The 13,895-nt window shown below is 38.6% G+C and overlaps 1 protein-coding gene across 2 annotated transcripts in view; it reads right to left on the reverse strand.

Annotated features, from left to right (window-relative positions):
* The window catches only part of COL1A2 (collagen type I alpha 2 chain), a 36,708-nt gene that overhangs the window by 14,243 nt on the left and 8,570 nt on the right, over nt 1-13,895 (reverse strand). For both annotated transcript variants that reach the window (XM_038173913.2, XM_038173912.2), the window contains 22 exons: nt 13,751-13,804; nt 13,380-13,433; nt 12,955-13,008; nt 12,357-12,410; nt 12,026-12,079; nt 10,377-10,421; nt 10,061-10,114; nt 9,905-9,949; nt 7,677-7,730; nt 5,937-6,035; nt 5,810-5,854; nt 5,595-5,693; nt 5,021-5,074; nt 4,812-4,919; nt 3,941-3,994; nt 3,739-3,837; nt 2,873-2,926; nt 2,382-2,480; nt 1,592-1,645; nt 843-896; nt 660-713; nt 502-555 (listed from right to left, as the gene is read on the reverse strand). In XM_038173913.2, coding sequence (XP_038029841.1) covers nt 502-555; nt 660-713; nt 843-896; nt 1,592-1,645; nt 2,382-2,480; nt 2,873-2,926; nt 3,739-3,837; nt 3,941-3,994; nt 4,812-4,919; nt 5,021-5,074; nt 5,595-5,693; nt 5,810-5,854; nt 5,937-6,035; nt 7,677-7,730; nt 9,905-9,949; nt 10,061-10,114; nt 10,377-10,421; nt 12,026-12,079; nt 12,357-12,410; nt 12,955-13,008; nt 13,380-13,433; nt 13,751-13,804 — 1,395 coding nt within the window. The remainder of the gene's footprint in view (nt 1-501; nt 556-659; nt 714-842; nt 897-1,591; nt 1,646-2,381; nt 2,481-2,872; nt 2,927-3,738; nt 3,838-3,940; nt 3,995-4,811; nt 4,920-5,020; nt 5,075-5,594; nt 5,694-5,809; nt 5,855-5,936; nt 6,036-7,676; nt 7,731-9,904; nt 9,950-10,060; nt 10,115-10,376; nt 10,422-12,025; nt 12,080-12,356; nt 12,411-12,954; nt 13,009-13,379; nt 13,434-13,750; nt 13,805-13,895) is intronic.

Raw genomic sequence — 13,895 nt, forward strand, 5'->3', positions numbered from 1 at the left:
GGGTGGTTATGATGCATAGGGTGCACAATTTGCAGGTTCCATCACACATTAACTGTGCAGAACCTGGTGCATGAATAATCACTGAGTTAACTCAGTTGCATGCCATTGTAAAACCACTGCAGTTGGTTATGTGCAAAGCCATACAACTGGAGTAATGACAATTAGACTGAACCTTGTAGATTTCAAAAGAAATTTGGACTAAAATATGCTTCACGTACTGTCTTGCCTTTTGTGCGGGATATTAGTGCTGCTTATGGCCCAAAAAGAAAGCACTGGTTTTATTTTTTCACGCCAGAACTTTGAAAAAGTGAGTATGTTGAAAATGACAAAGGACCTTCTCCATTTACGACTACCTTTTAACAAAAGCGACTATTAAACTTTATATATAACACAGATCACATTGGCAAATACATTTGACAAGCATTTGCTTCACCACATGTGCAGTTGTAACGCCTATGCAATACCTGCCCATACTTGTGCAGCACTGTGTATGGCACTCACCCTTTCACCGGGTTTACCAGCTTCACCAGCTGGACCTGAGGGACCTGGCAGACCCTAAGTGTAAAAAAAAAAAACAAGGATACAAATAAAGTTAAGGCAGAAGCACTTCATGCTTTGTAAAACATAAATAAAGTTAGGCAGAGCATGTAGTTACTTACCTGGAAGCCAGGAGGGCCAGCTGGACCTTGTTCACCCTTTGCACCTTGGTTGCCCTGAATAGAATGAAAGAAACCAAGGGATTAACTTGGTAGCAGAAATAAAGGAAAATGGATTTGAAAATGGGAAGTCCCATTGATGAAAAATAAATCATGTATTGGATCTCTGTGGAGTCTATTACTTACAGTGACACCAGGAGGACCTTGAGCACCGTTGTTTCCCTCAGGACCAGGAGCACCCTAAATGTGTTCAAGTAGAAATCTGTTATCAAAGTTTTGATTTGATATGAGTTATATCTCTCTCAAGTGCATCTGTGACAAAAAATGAAGGTCTCTGGCTGCATATTTTGAACTCACACTGGTACATTTAAGCTGACATCTTAGGTTTATTTGACTTATCTATTTGCTTGTAAGAGCTTCACTGTCAAAAAGCACTAGAGATGCTTACACTGCATTTGTTTTAGTTATTGCAGTGCCTTCATCCTTATAAAAACTGCATTTGGAATTACAGATCTAGGAACCTGGCTGGGAGACTATATTTTTCCCAGAACAAACCAATTATTGGAATCCTTACATGTAAGATTTACTAAATTACAACTATCAGTAAGAAAGTACTGGAAATTTATAGAATAAATTAGAAACTACACACACTCCTCAAAAATTTGCACAGGAAGTGCTATTTTCTTCTCTTAATAGGAAGCTAATATCCCATAATTACTAAAACAATACCCAGTAGGGATAATTTTCATTTAGACTAATATTAATCCTTAAGTAATAATCACCACTGAAAAGAAGCTATATGAATGAGTTCTAAAGTGCTTTTCTGTTTCATCACCTACTCATGTTTGCACAAGGAAGTGTTATCTTACTAAAGAGGCTTTGAAAAATCTATGTTTTTCTCTATGGAGCTTTATAAAAAAAACATATCCACATACCCGTGGGCCAGCAAGACCAACATTGCCTTTTTCACCAGGTTTGCCAGGTTCACCCTGAAGTTGAAAAGAAAAAACACTGAAAGTTAACAAGGACTTCATATTAGGTTCAGTCTAAACTACTGGACAGAGACTGATACTCTCCTTGCTGGAAGATTTATTATAACATTTCTTTAACCCTAATGGAAAAACAACTGACATCTGTCCTTTTAAATTAGTTAGATAGAATAATTATGCAAATAATTGTCATCTTTTCAAAACTCCAATTTTTTTGAGATAGCAATCTAAGCCCTTCACACTCCATGTAACTTCCTATTTCAGACACCACGCCTATGTGTGCACGTAAAGCAACAATACAAATCCAGGAGGTAACTATTGTTACTTGCTTCATCTGTGGGACATGTCAAAAGCCCCACAGAAATCACTGACAGCTTTTCTTCTCAGGTGAGTGAGCTTTGGACTACACTTTGAAATAACAATCCCCTGGAACTGAAGTTTAGGCTTTGTGTCCAGCTTTTACAGAACTTTTACAGAATTGTATATACAGAAGTGATAAATACCTATATATAGCTACTATCACTTTAATGTCCAAATATTCCTAAAAATTGTTTCTGATCGTTTAATCATGTTTTAGATAATTGGAAAGCAATTTAAGACAGAACTCAAATGTAAGTGAACGCCATCCAATGAACAGTACAGGACAGAGAGATGTATTTGATTGTTAGAGCTGGGGACCTATGGCTTAGTCTGGAAATAGTTTCATAGAAATAGGAAGTGACTCTACTGTACTTACAGTGGGACCTTTTGGTCCAGGGAATCCAATGTTGCCAGGCTCACCTCTGTTGCCAGCTGGACCAATTGGTCCAACTCTACCATCTGCGCCAGGGAAACCCTAGAAAAACAAAAAATACATGTTGAATGGCTGGGGTAATTTAGTTGGTTCTGAGAGTTCAGTTTTAGGAGAAAAGTGTACGGACAGGAAGCAAATGCCATTTAACTTTTAAACACTGTTTACATATCACATGCACCTGCATTCTTCCCTTTTTCTCTTTTTTATAGAGCTGTGAATTACTTCTTCCTCTTCCAGAACATAGTCTGGATCTAAGACCCATAGAAATGAATGGCAAGTTTTTTACAGATCTTCTGAGTAATGTGGTAGTAAAGTCTTACTGGTTTTACATAGTCATACTAGACCTCAGTGTTAAGACCATTTCTTCTTAAATCTCAGTTTATGCTTATGCTTTGCATGCATTGGAAAAACAGAACTAAAATCAGAGTACTTACAACAGGACCTTCCTTGCCAGCAGGGCCTGGGCTTCCAGGCTGACCTGGGAGGCCCTAAGAAAGGAAAGATTTCATGTCTTTAGAAGGCATCCAACATTTAATCAGCTTTTTTACACACACATACACATGCAGATGCCAAGTTATTGGATATACATTGTGGAAACAGGGCTGCATGTCCTATTAAGTTTGCATCTAAACTGAAGTTCAGTTTGGTGGTGTGTGCCTCCATGTGGCTGAAAATGACTGACAGGTAAGTACCTGTTTCACCCAAACTCATTTAGGCTATACTTTAATAGAGAGTTTGAAGATGCTTAATAGTTCACACATGCATTGAAAGTGTTCAATTCATGGGAGGTGGGATAGAAAGGGACAAAATAGATTAAAGAGGACAAAAGTCATTGACATGGAAATAATCTGGCTGGATCTAGTACCACTGAAGTAGAGGGCTGTTTTCAGTTAAATCATGAGCAAAATAAAACTGAAAGAATTGAGATCAGCCATTTTACATCATTTTAATAGAGTTCTCTTCTTTTAGTTACAGAGGACACACACTACAATAGTGATCTTAATGATCACATTGTGTAAATAATCATAAGCAGAACCCCTTTTGTAAGTCAGTGCAGTAGCTAGTATAAGCGAATACTGCTCCATGATCAAGGCAGTAAGATGCTACCACATACAAAAGAAAGGAATTTCAATTAAAATTTTGATGCTGATTAATCATTTCCTCAGTTATTTTTTTCAATGGACTGATGGAAATCCCCTGTGGTTAGCACAGACTTTTTTTTTTTGCAGTTGGAGTTCTGAATAATTTTATCCCCCAAAACGCAAGTAAGTGATTTTCTTTTTGCACAGTTCAAACTTACTCTTGGACCCATAAGACCAGGCTCACCAGGACGGCCACCATCACCATTAGGACCCTTAGCACCAACAGGACCACTAGCACCACGGTTACCAGCAGGTCCCTATCAGAATAAATACACAAAATTAGGCAGAGGTAGCAAAAAGCATCATGTGTCTGTATATAAAAAGATGGTTTGGAAATAGTGTCTCAGGGAGAAGTCTTACCATGACACCAGCTCTGCCATCAGCTCCAGGGAGACCACGAGATCCAGGCACACCCTGCAAGTGAACACAAAACAAATCAAGAAAGGGAAGAAGAAATCTATTCCGGTATGGTGGATAATGCTTATTAAATTTCAGGTCTTCAAGCAGGTATGCTGAATATAACATAAGTGCAGCTCTAAGCATTTAGAACATACATTTGTACTGAGCAGCATAAGAAATCTCTCACTTTAACCTGCTTTAAGAGAGCATTTTCAGTGTAATTTAACAGTTGGTGTGGCCAACAGCTAGGATTCCACAACCTGGCAGGTAGTGTTTCACCTTCACTTCTCTGCAGAGCATTGCTAACTCATCTGACTCTGTACAACCTACATGAGGTACAATACTGAATCCTGATCTCTATCAAACCTGGTGGAAACACTGCCTATATTTCCTAGCCTTTTCCACTGAATTCCTGCTCCTGCATGGGGCCACATGCCTCCTGAAAGTCACTGCATTGTTTCCTCCTCCAGAAAAAAGGGTGCTATACACCCATGAAGACACTGAATTGAAGCCTTTGTCGCATTATTTGTGAGCCAATTATCTCCTTCAAGCAGTTAAATCCCATCATGAAAGTTTATAGAGAAATCAATAATGATTCACTAAACATTAAACAATGGATAATACAAAGCACCCTGTAATTAATTCAGGGATAAGATAGTAAACAGCATTAATGCAAATCAAAAGGCTCAGAATGGCAAATGAGCTTTGCCTAGCTGCAATAACACACATTTAATGACTTCAAATAATTTAAATTGTCTTTGTCTAGCAGAGTCTAGCTTGGTTTCTTCTTTCCTTTTTGTTTCTACTTCTGGAACATGAAAAGAGAACTTACTCTCAGACCAGCAGGGCCAGGGGGACCAGCAGAGCCAGGTTCACCATTGCTGCCTCTCTTGCCTTCCTCACCACTTGGACCAGGAGGGCCGGGAGGGCCAGCAGCACCCTATTTCAACCAAACAAAGGAAAAGAAGAAATCAGATGCTGTGTTGCAGGTACTACGAGGCTTTATTCATTGAAACAACACTCACACATTGCCATACTTACAGGTTCACCCTTGTTACCACTTTCTCCCTTGGCACCAGCAGGGCCTGGTTCACCCTAGAGTCCAACATAAAAAGAGATTACAGAATTACATACCATTCTAAGAATCCTTTTCTACCTGTACAGCTTTCATGAATCAAAAATATATTTCATCATCCAATGTCACATCTGCCTCTATTCTGATAGATGGTCAATAAATGTAACTATTTTTGGCCTAATGGGCATGAAAACAAACATGTTAAGATGTTTAGAAGTGACAGTAATGGAAGTACGTAGCATTAAGAGCTGGTTGCTCCACTGAGGATACCCATTGAGGGCCTGATTGGGAGACTGTTGTCACGTCTCTTGATAGCATCAACATGGACAGAGCTTAGTAGTTGTTGCACTCAAAGGGAGTACAAAGTCAACCTCCTCAGCCTCAGTAACAGTAACACAGAAATGAGCTACAATGCCTAATTATAGTGAAGCAACAGAAGAATCTACATTAAATGCAAATATATATCTAGAGGAAATCTTTTACAGTGATGGACACTGTCCAGCTTTCAAATGAAGACATGCAAGAGAAAAAGTCACTTACAACAAGTCCTCTAGCACCACTTGGACCAGCAGGGCCAGGAGGACCAGGAATACCACGGGGACCAGGCAGACCAGGAGCACCAGCAACACCAGGAAGACCCTGCCCAAGAGAGGAAGAAAATGTATTGTGAGCCCATTATCTTTTCTGTTGCATTAACTGATTTTTATTATACTTTTTAAATTAAAGCAAACAAGTGAAAGTATGGCTCTACTTACAGCTGCACCTTTAGCCCCAGGAAGACCATTAGCACCAGGGTTGCCCTATTAAGACAGGAAAAATGATACTGGTTAATTCAGAGTCTCACGTGCACCATTCAACAATAAAGACTAGCAAGCTACTCACTGGAGGGCCAACGGGACCACTGGAACCAGGAAGTCCAATCTCTCCTCTTGGACCAGCAGGACCAGTAGGGCCAACATTACCAGCAGGTCCGATTTCACCCTGTTTGAGAAAAGGATAAAGCTCTCTATCAGCATGCACAACATTAGGGCAATAGCAAAGCAATCCTTTATTTGCCTGACATTAAGACAACAATAAGACACAGGGTTCCTGTTTCAGAGACCAGGGAATCAAGGGACTGAGAGCCTTCATTGAATTTTGAAGGCACTGAATCTCAGGTAGGCCCCACTGAAGCTGATAGTTAAAGTGGGAACAACAGATTATCAGCTTATCTGTGTTATTATCAAGAATTACACATAAGGTTGCCCTAGAAAGTTAGGATTAAGATTCCAGTCTTATCTGCATTCATTTGTCACCAGCAGTGCCCTAAGATGCCTTACAGTGTTTGACACCTAACTGACCATTATCTTGCACCTTAAGCTTCAATTTGCAATAATGTGAAGTGCAAAATGATGGCTGATCAGAGTATTGTGGAACAGTGCTCACAGTGGTGTAAATGATAGGGGAAAAGGTTCTTGGTACCGCTCTCAGAACTTTGTTTTCACTGAGTCTATTATAAAAGCCTAAACTGAACATAATGACAACTTATAATGAGAAATTCTGTAAGTATCCAGAGTCCATGCCCTGGGTATGTAAATGGTTTTCTCTTGAAATTATTTGCTGTAACCACATTGACATCTGTATCAGAACAGATTTCATGATTTCCAGAAATCTTGGTTATTCAGAATAACCATCAGAAGAACAATTTTTCCTCATCTTCCATGCAGTTAATATAAAGAAGTCTAGCAAACAATACTCTATCTTCCTACAAAATGAGATCAAGGTAAGAATTCTGTCTACTGCAACACAGAATTTGTGTACACCTGTTAAGGATGAAAAACAGTATCACACCACATATGAGTGTATGCAGCTCTTCTTGACAAATAGTCAGTGAAATTTGTAAATGCACTGCATGGACACTTGCCTAAAGTCTTCTGAGCAATTCCAGTAAAATTCTAAATAATGAGCCTTACCCACGTAAAAATGCTAAGATCTGAGCAATAAACTGAATCATGTAGTCTACAAGAGCAAAATGGCATTGCCCTAAACCTGGAAAGTTTAAATGCAGTTTCTGCATTGTAATTTCAAGAACTCAGGTTGGAAAGAGCCTGAAACTCAACTGCAGCTTCTTTGCTCTCCACTTATGTAAAGTGACAAAAACTGCTACTTTGTTTATTTGTCATGATCCATATCACTTTTCAAAGGTGCTTAAAACAGCAGCACCACATAGGATGCAGTGAAAAAAATTGGTTATACATCTTGCTGAACCTGCCTAGCATCAGTCCTCTGAGTCAGCTCCCACCTAACCCATTAGCAACTACAGCTCTCAGCCATGACTTGCTGGCTGTACAGACCTCCTGAGCTTTTTTCTACATGTGTGACAGATGCAGTTCTACATCCAAAATACAAGACAATACAGTCACTTCAGTATGTGTGCCTACCAGTTATGAAATTAACCACTGTATTTGATATTAACTTTCATATATCAAGTTCTCCAAGTACTGTAGGAATTCATGCTCATTCTGATCTGTAACAGTTTGATAAGACAGCACTCCAACTTCAGAGAGGGTGTATTTTTGTTGCCTATCAATACTAGTAACTGTATTTTATATTCACTGTACCAGTAGAAGGAGATATTCATACCTTAGCACCAGGAGCACCTGGGAAGCCTGGAGGACCAGCAGCACCAATAGGGCCCTGTGAAACCAAGGGGAAGAATATGAGTAAATGCATTCAGTGATCACACAAATACCTCGCTTGCTCAAGTAAATTTAAAATGCACATTTACTTAGACATTTCTGCATGTTACCACTTCAGAACATTGGCTGCCTTTTGCAACTCCAAATGGACAGGTTTGGTTCACTACAAACAGTTGACAGCACAGTCAATGGTGAAAAACATTTGTAGTGAAGCTAAGAGTGTGTAAGTTAAGCAATGACTTGTAAAACCTTGCCTTGAGGGCAAACACCTGAGAAAGAATAAAACAGAGGATGGGCTGCAACAGGCATCAGCGAGGCAAGATGTCTTGCTGTACAGTCCCAAAATGGATGAAGGAGAGCACTGCACCTTGCAATTGCAGTTCCTGGGTGGCTGTTTCCAACACATTTACTGTGCAAGGGCAACTGTGTACACTTCCACAGCAGTAACTGTTCTGGCCTATCACAACAGCTCGTTGTTGCTGACAGCATTTGTCCTTCACACATGGGAAGAAGATTGGTGAGATCTCTGCACCACTTTACAAGCCAGTGCTTGACCAAACTTTTAATTAAGTCAGTAAAAATGTTTACTAGAATTTGGATCAAGCGTAACAGCTGCTGAGGGCAGGAGTTGATTCTAAGGTGTGAACAGATTAGCAATCTTGATTCATAAACAGAATAATTTGAGGCTGCAAGTATGCACAGCCACAGTGCCCTTTCATGTCAGCTTGCCAAGGACCTTCTACTGAACCTAGCAACTGTTATGAAATTTATGATTATGATAGGACAAGTTTCCTAGCATACAGTAGCCAGACACCAGAAGAGGAGATACACTGATGGATTCATAGCCTTTGTTATTCTTTAATGTATAAACATACAAAAGGATAATTTTTCTTTGATTATTAATGAAATATCCAACTCATTCATAGCTATTGGAGATTGACATCTGCTTTTGTGAGCTAATATCTTTGAATTATAAATACCCATTATAAAACTGCCTCAGTTCCAAGAGATTCAAATGGGTCAGCCTATATAGCAAATAGGAATTGGCTTCTGACATTATATAACCTACTGCAGTCATTATAAACTGTGTACCTGGCATTCTCACTGGTTTTGCACACAGAAAATGAGACTAATTGTCCTGTAAATATGTATGAATATATACACTTTTCGAATTTCCATTATGGTGACTCTTGACATTTTAAATTCCTGGAGGAGTAAGAATTTCATGGTATTTTTTTTCTAGTTTAAAAAAAAAATAATTGCTTTACAGAGTATTTGCAGCATTGTAACTTAAGTGTACATAAAATAACTTCACTGGCATAGAAAAAGTGACCCAATGCAAACCCCTGCTGCTACAGGTTGTCAATTTGTCTGTTTTAAATACCTACTGATGTATGTTTTTAAATACTGTGGGGGGGAATTGAAGTGAAACTCATACTTCTGCAAACATTCTATTTTGCTGAAGCATGAAAGATATTTGCTGTGAGGAGGAGTATTAAAATCAACTTCTGGCAAAGTAGACAGGACCAAGTATGACTTCATCATTGACCAATACTTTGAATGCAAGAAAGAAAAACTATTCTGGGCTATTACCGATATATTTTTTTAAAGCTTTGAAACTCTACCCTTGTGCCTACATTTGCATCACTGAAATAAATGAGGTTTACTGAAGTTGGTGGTACTCTATAGCAACACTAACTTCTTTAAAAGGGGTGTATCTGGATCAGCACTTACTGGAATAGTATTGCAGGTGCAAAGCTGTGCCCCAGTGTGCATATAATACTTTCAGGACACATGTAATATTAGTCCTTTGCAACATGTGCATGGAATCTACCTGTTAAAAGGTACACAGTCTCTTTAGATCTGGGATGAGAATTGCTCTGTTACACTGGTGCAACTGAGGATTCTGCTCGTCAGCTGTTTCCCTATACACTGGTGTCAATGAGAGTATTTTGTCCCTTCGACAAAGATGTGTTTAATATAAAACCTGAGGATATTGTCTGCAATGGACTTATACTGTTGCTTATCAGACCATCAGAGAAAAAGACCCGTGTTAAAAACATCCACAGAATCAACTTCTCCGGAGCCTTCCCTCTCAAGTCCTATATAGAGGAAATAGTGGACACAAGGCCTAATGGAACCAGGTTGTTAAAGATCAAGACTGGAACTTACAGCAGGTCCAGTGGGGCCAGCACTGCCATCACTTCCACGAGCACCCTGTGAGCAGAAAACATGGTAAGTAAAAACTGGGAAGAGATTCAAAGATCAGAGAAAGCCACAATAAGCAGCTGTTCTTGACTACAAACAGACGGATAGAAAGCCACTTACAGCTGGTCCAGGGGCACCTACTCTTCCTCTCTCACCAGGGAGACCACGAGCACCCTGAAAGAAAAATTAAATTCATTTACACCTGTTCACTAAAGATGTATATTTTTTTCTTCTGCTAAGTCACTATATGAAGAAGGGTGCAGACAGACAATTCTATTCCATATACTATGAAATATCTATTCTGTGAGTATATCCATATACTCATAGATTATTATATTAGAGCATCTAGCTAGCTTGAGTGTCACTGATGGTAACTGGCCAAAACACTGGCTGAGCCATATCTATCAAATTTTTGAAAACAGTACTAGATACTTACAGGTTGTCCTGGGGTACCATTTTCACCAGGGGCACCAGGCTCTCCCTAAGAAAGAAGAAAGTTCACAGGCTTAAATTACTCATAGGATTCCTTGGACAGACAGCACAACACCATCTAAAGAGATACTCAATTGCTGTATTCTACTGTTCTTGTCTTTTGTAGCACTCACACCACCATACAGAATAATAGCACGTCATCTCCTAAGGATGCAGAGACAGTGACTGTCCCTTTATATACTGGAACAGGGCCAGTTGAAATACCTTAGAAGAAGAGGTCCAGAGCAAGTTGTTTCATTTTCCAATTTCTGCTTTCTTTACCCCCTTCCTTTATTCTGTAATATTTACTCTGCAGCACACATCTAAGAGATAAGGCCTGAATAATCAACTAATAATTCAAATCCAATGACAGCTTTATTTAGCTAGAGGAGAAAGAGAATGATACTTTCTTTTGCCTTTGGTTATGGTGACTAGGTTCCTAACCTGTGCTGTCAAATATCTGGAAATACAACAGAAATATCTGAGGTAGATCCTTAAGACCAGTACTATTGATATAAGTGGCAGCCACTAAAATATGATTTATCTCCCTTTAGGACTGAGGTCTCAAGCCCACAGATGGTCTAGACTGGCCTATAATGACAGGATTTGTCCTAGAGCACTGGTACCCTGAATATATCTGAATGCACCTAGTCTTAGATGCTGCAAACTCCCAAAATTTTTGCTTTAATATTATGAGTATCTTTGATTCTTTTTTTTTCCACAGTCAGATTAGTACTCTTACTAATACCTGTTCCTTTATTTACTTTATCTGCTTTTAATCTCCAAGACCAGAGAAGTGCTTGCTATCTCATTACCAAACTTTTTCATAAGGTTAACAAGTTGCACTGATACGGAAGAATGCTACAATACAATTAATAACTCTATAAACAAGTAGTTCTAAGCTTTTGGAAACAAGCAATAATGAGAATTACTACTTGACCTTTTCACTGTTACAAGTTTTTCAATACAAATCTACCATGAATAAATCAGCATTAATTTTTCCTACAACCCAATTGTGCAGTAGTGTTTAAGAACACTGCTATTAGATACTGAAGTGGAATAGGAGAGATGAAATTAAGAGAGAAGAGTTTGCCAAACATGTTTCTAGACCATGTTTAAAAACACTTTCTTAATCCAAGTGTTCAAATATGCACTAAGCTAAGGAAGGTAAGAAGGAAAAAAGACTGAAGATCAAGCATCCTTAACTCAGAAGAGCACTGTTTATCCAAAGGTTTAGCAGGAAGCCTTAAAATAAAGCAATATATCAGATTTTTCTAGAAAAATGAGATATTCTGATTTCAGTGTGCTTTAGAGAAAAACACCAATTACATTCTGTAGAAAAGCAGAGAAAACCAATTATTAGCAGCCCAGTTCTGTGGCTCTTACTTATTTAAAGTAATCTCTTGACTAAGGGCTTCAATAAGGCCCCAACATGATTTCTCATGTTGAGGTGCAAGTATTTGTCTTACATGGATCTGTTGACTTCTGTATCATTGCAACTGAGCAATGTTCAATGACAACATGGAAGATCAATTGGAGAGGACTTCAGATATATTTCCCTAGAAAGAGTTAAAAGCTAAAAATGCACACAACATTTTCAGATTTCATCTTTACCTTAGTGCCAGGAGTACCAGGTTGTCCTTTTTGACCATCCAGACCATTGTGTCCCTATATTGAGTAGAAAAAAATATTTAGTATGTATTTTCTCAGTAACTGCTACACACAAACTCATAGTCTTAAGAGGTAAATTCTTTCTATACAAAATGATTTTCTAATATAATCTTACATTTTTTTAAAGCATTCTCTTTTGCCAAGAGAAAAACTTCAAAGATATTAAAGCATTTAGAATATATACTCTCAACTTTGAAGAGGTTTCCGGGTGTTCTCAGTATGTTGAAGTGTTGTCAGTTTTAACTATTCAGGTAAAAGGTATGTGTAGACTCACCCTAATTCCCTTAAAGCCAGGCAGACCAGGAGTTCCAGGGAAACCACGAGCACCCTAAAAACACAGAACATGCATGATTGTCTCATGTTTTATATTGCATTTAAAAAGAAAGAAAAAGCATCAGTCTTTCATTAAAATTGAGTAGATTGGGGTCATGATCATTTAAGTGAGGACCCACAATCATTCAAATGAGGATCACAGTCCACTCCCAAACCTCCCAGGATCAGACCTGTTCAAAGACTAAAAACAATTAACCTGATTTTCCAGTTCTGTATCCCAGAAATTACACAAATTAACCTGTGATAGACAGCTATTTTAAGTTTCTATGCCAAGGTACCTGCTCACCACCTATGTAGCTCCTCATTATGTTACCTGTTAGTATTACTTCTGCTTTACTACAGGGGTAAGGAGGTGGGGGACAGGGAACAAAAGAAAGACATAACTACTACGACTGAAGATAAGAACTACAATGGAGATATTGAGATTAATCCATATATGGAATATTGATGGATTGTTTATGGGGTGCAATTCAGAAATGTCATTAGGTTTCTTTGCTAAGAGCACTGTTTTATATAACAGAAAGTAGATCAATACTTACTTGAGGGCCAGCAACACCCCTCTCACCAGGTCTTCCAGGTTTGCCAGGGTGACCCTAAAAAATGTGGTAAAAATGCACTGAGAAGAAAGCTCATTTTATAAAATACCATCATATTTTTTTTAATAAGAAAATACATTATCAAAGCTTCTCCTTTTTGGTAGACAAGAGCTTGTCTACCCTTTTCCCTTTTCAGAAAGCTAAATAATGTATTTGGAGAGATTCTAGAGTTATCTATTTTTCTGTACATTTCCAACAGACAGCATCTTTTGTACTATTAAATAATTTTCAGGGGCTTATTTCTTCTATCTGATAATAAAGAACAATATAGAAATGATGGCCATTAGAATGTTTAGTTTAACAATAATCTAATGTTAGAGTTGAATCACAACCCTCAAAGAGATGAAAAAGTTTTAGTAACAACTTACATCTTCACCAGCCTTTCCTGGAGGACCAGGGGGACCACGAGGACCTTGGGGACCCTGTTAAAAATAGATGAGTATTACTTCAAGCATCTTTCTTCAGGTAAGTCTCTTCCCTGGTTTCTCAACAGAGTTTGGGCATAGCTGGAGCCTGAACTGAATCAAGGTACTTCCATCCTAATTGCCTTTGTACTTCATGAGTTCCCAATCAGAAGGAGTCTGAATCTGAATGCTCAGCTCCTGTTTCTGTAACAGGATCCAGCGATTCTAACATTCAAGAACAAACATACGGATAGGATTAACAGGCCTAAGCATTACAGGCCTATCTTTGCATCTTACTTCTAATGCTAAGTGTCTGTAATAAAACCTGTACTTACTGTTTGACCAGGTTCACCAGGCTCACCGGGAACACCTTGAAAACCAGGAGGACCCTAGAAGAGAATGGAGATTGTTAGTGTTTGAACTGGCTATTTTATAGGTATGTCTAAATCCTACTACTGATTAATACATTGAGTGTACTTA

This window comes from Anas platyrhynchos, chromosome 2, assembly GCF_047663525.1.
Source record: "Anas platyrhynchos isolate ZD024472 breed Pekin duck chromosome 2, IASCAAS_PekinDuck_T2T, whole genome shotgun sequence".
NCBI classification, from domain to species: Eukaryota; Metazoa; Chordata; class Aves; order Anseriformes; family Anatidae; genus Anas; species Anas platyrhynchos.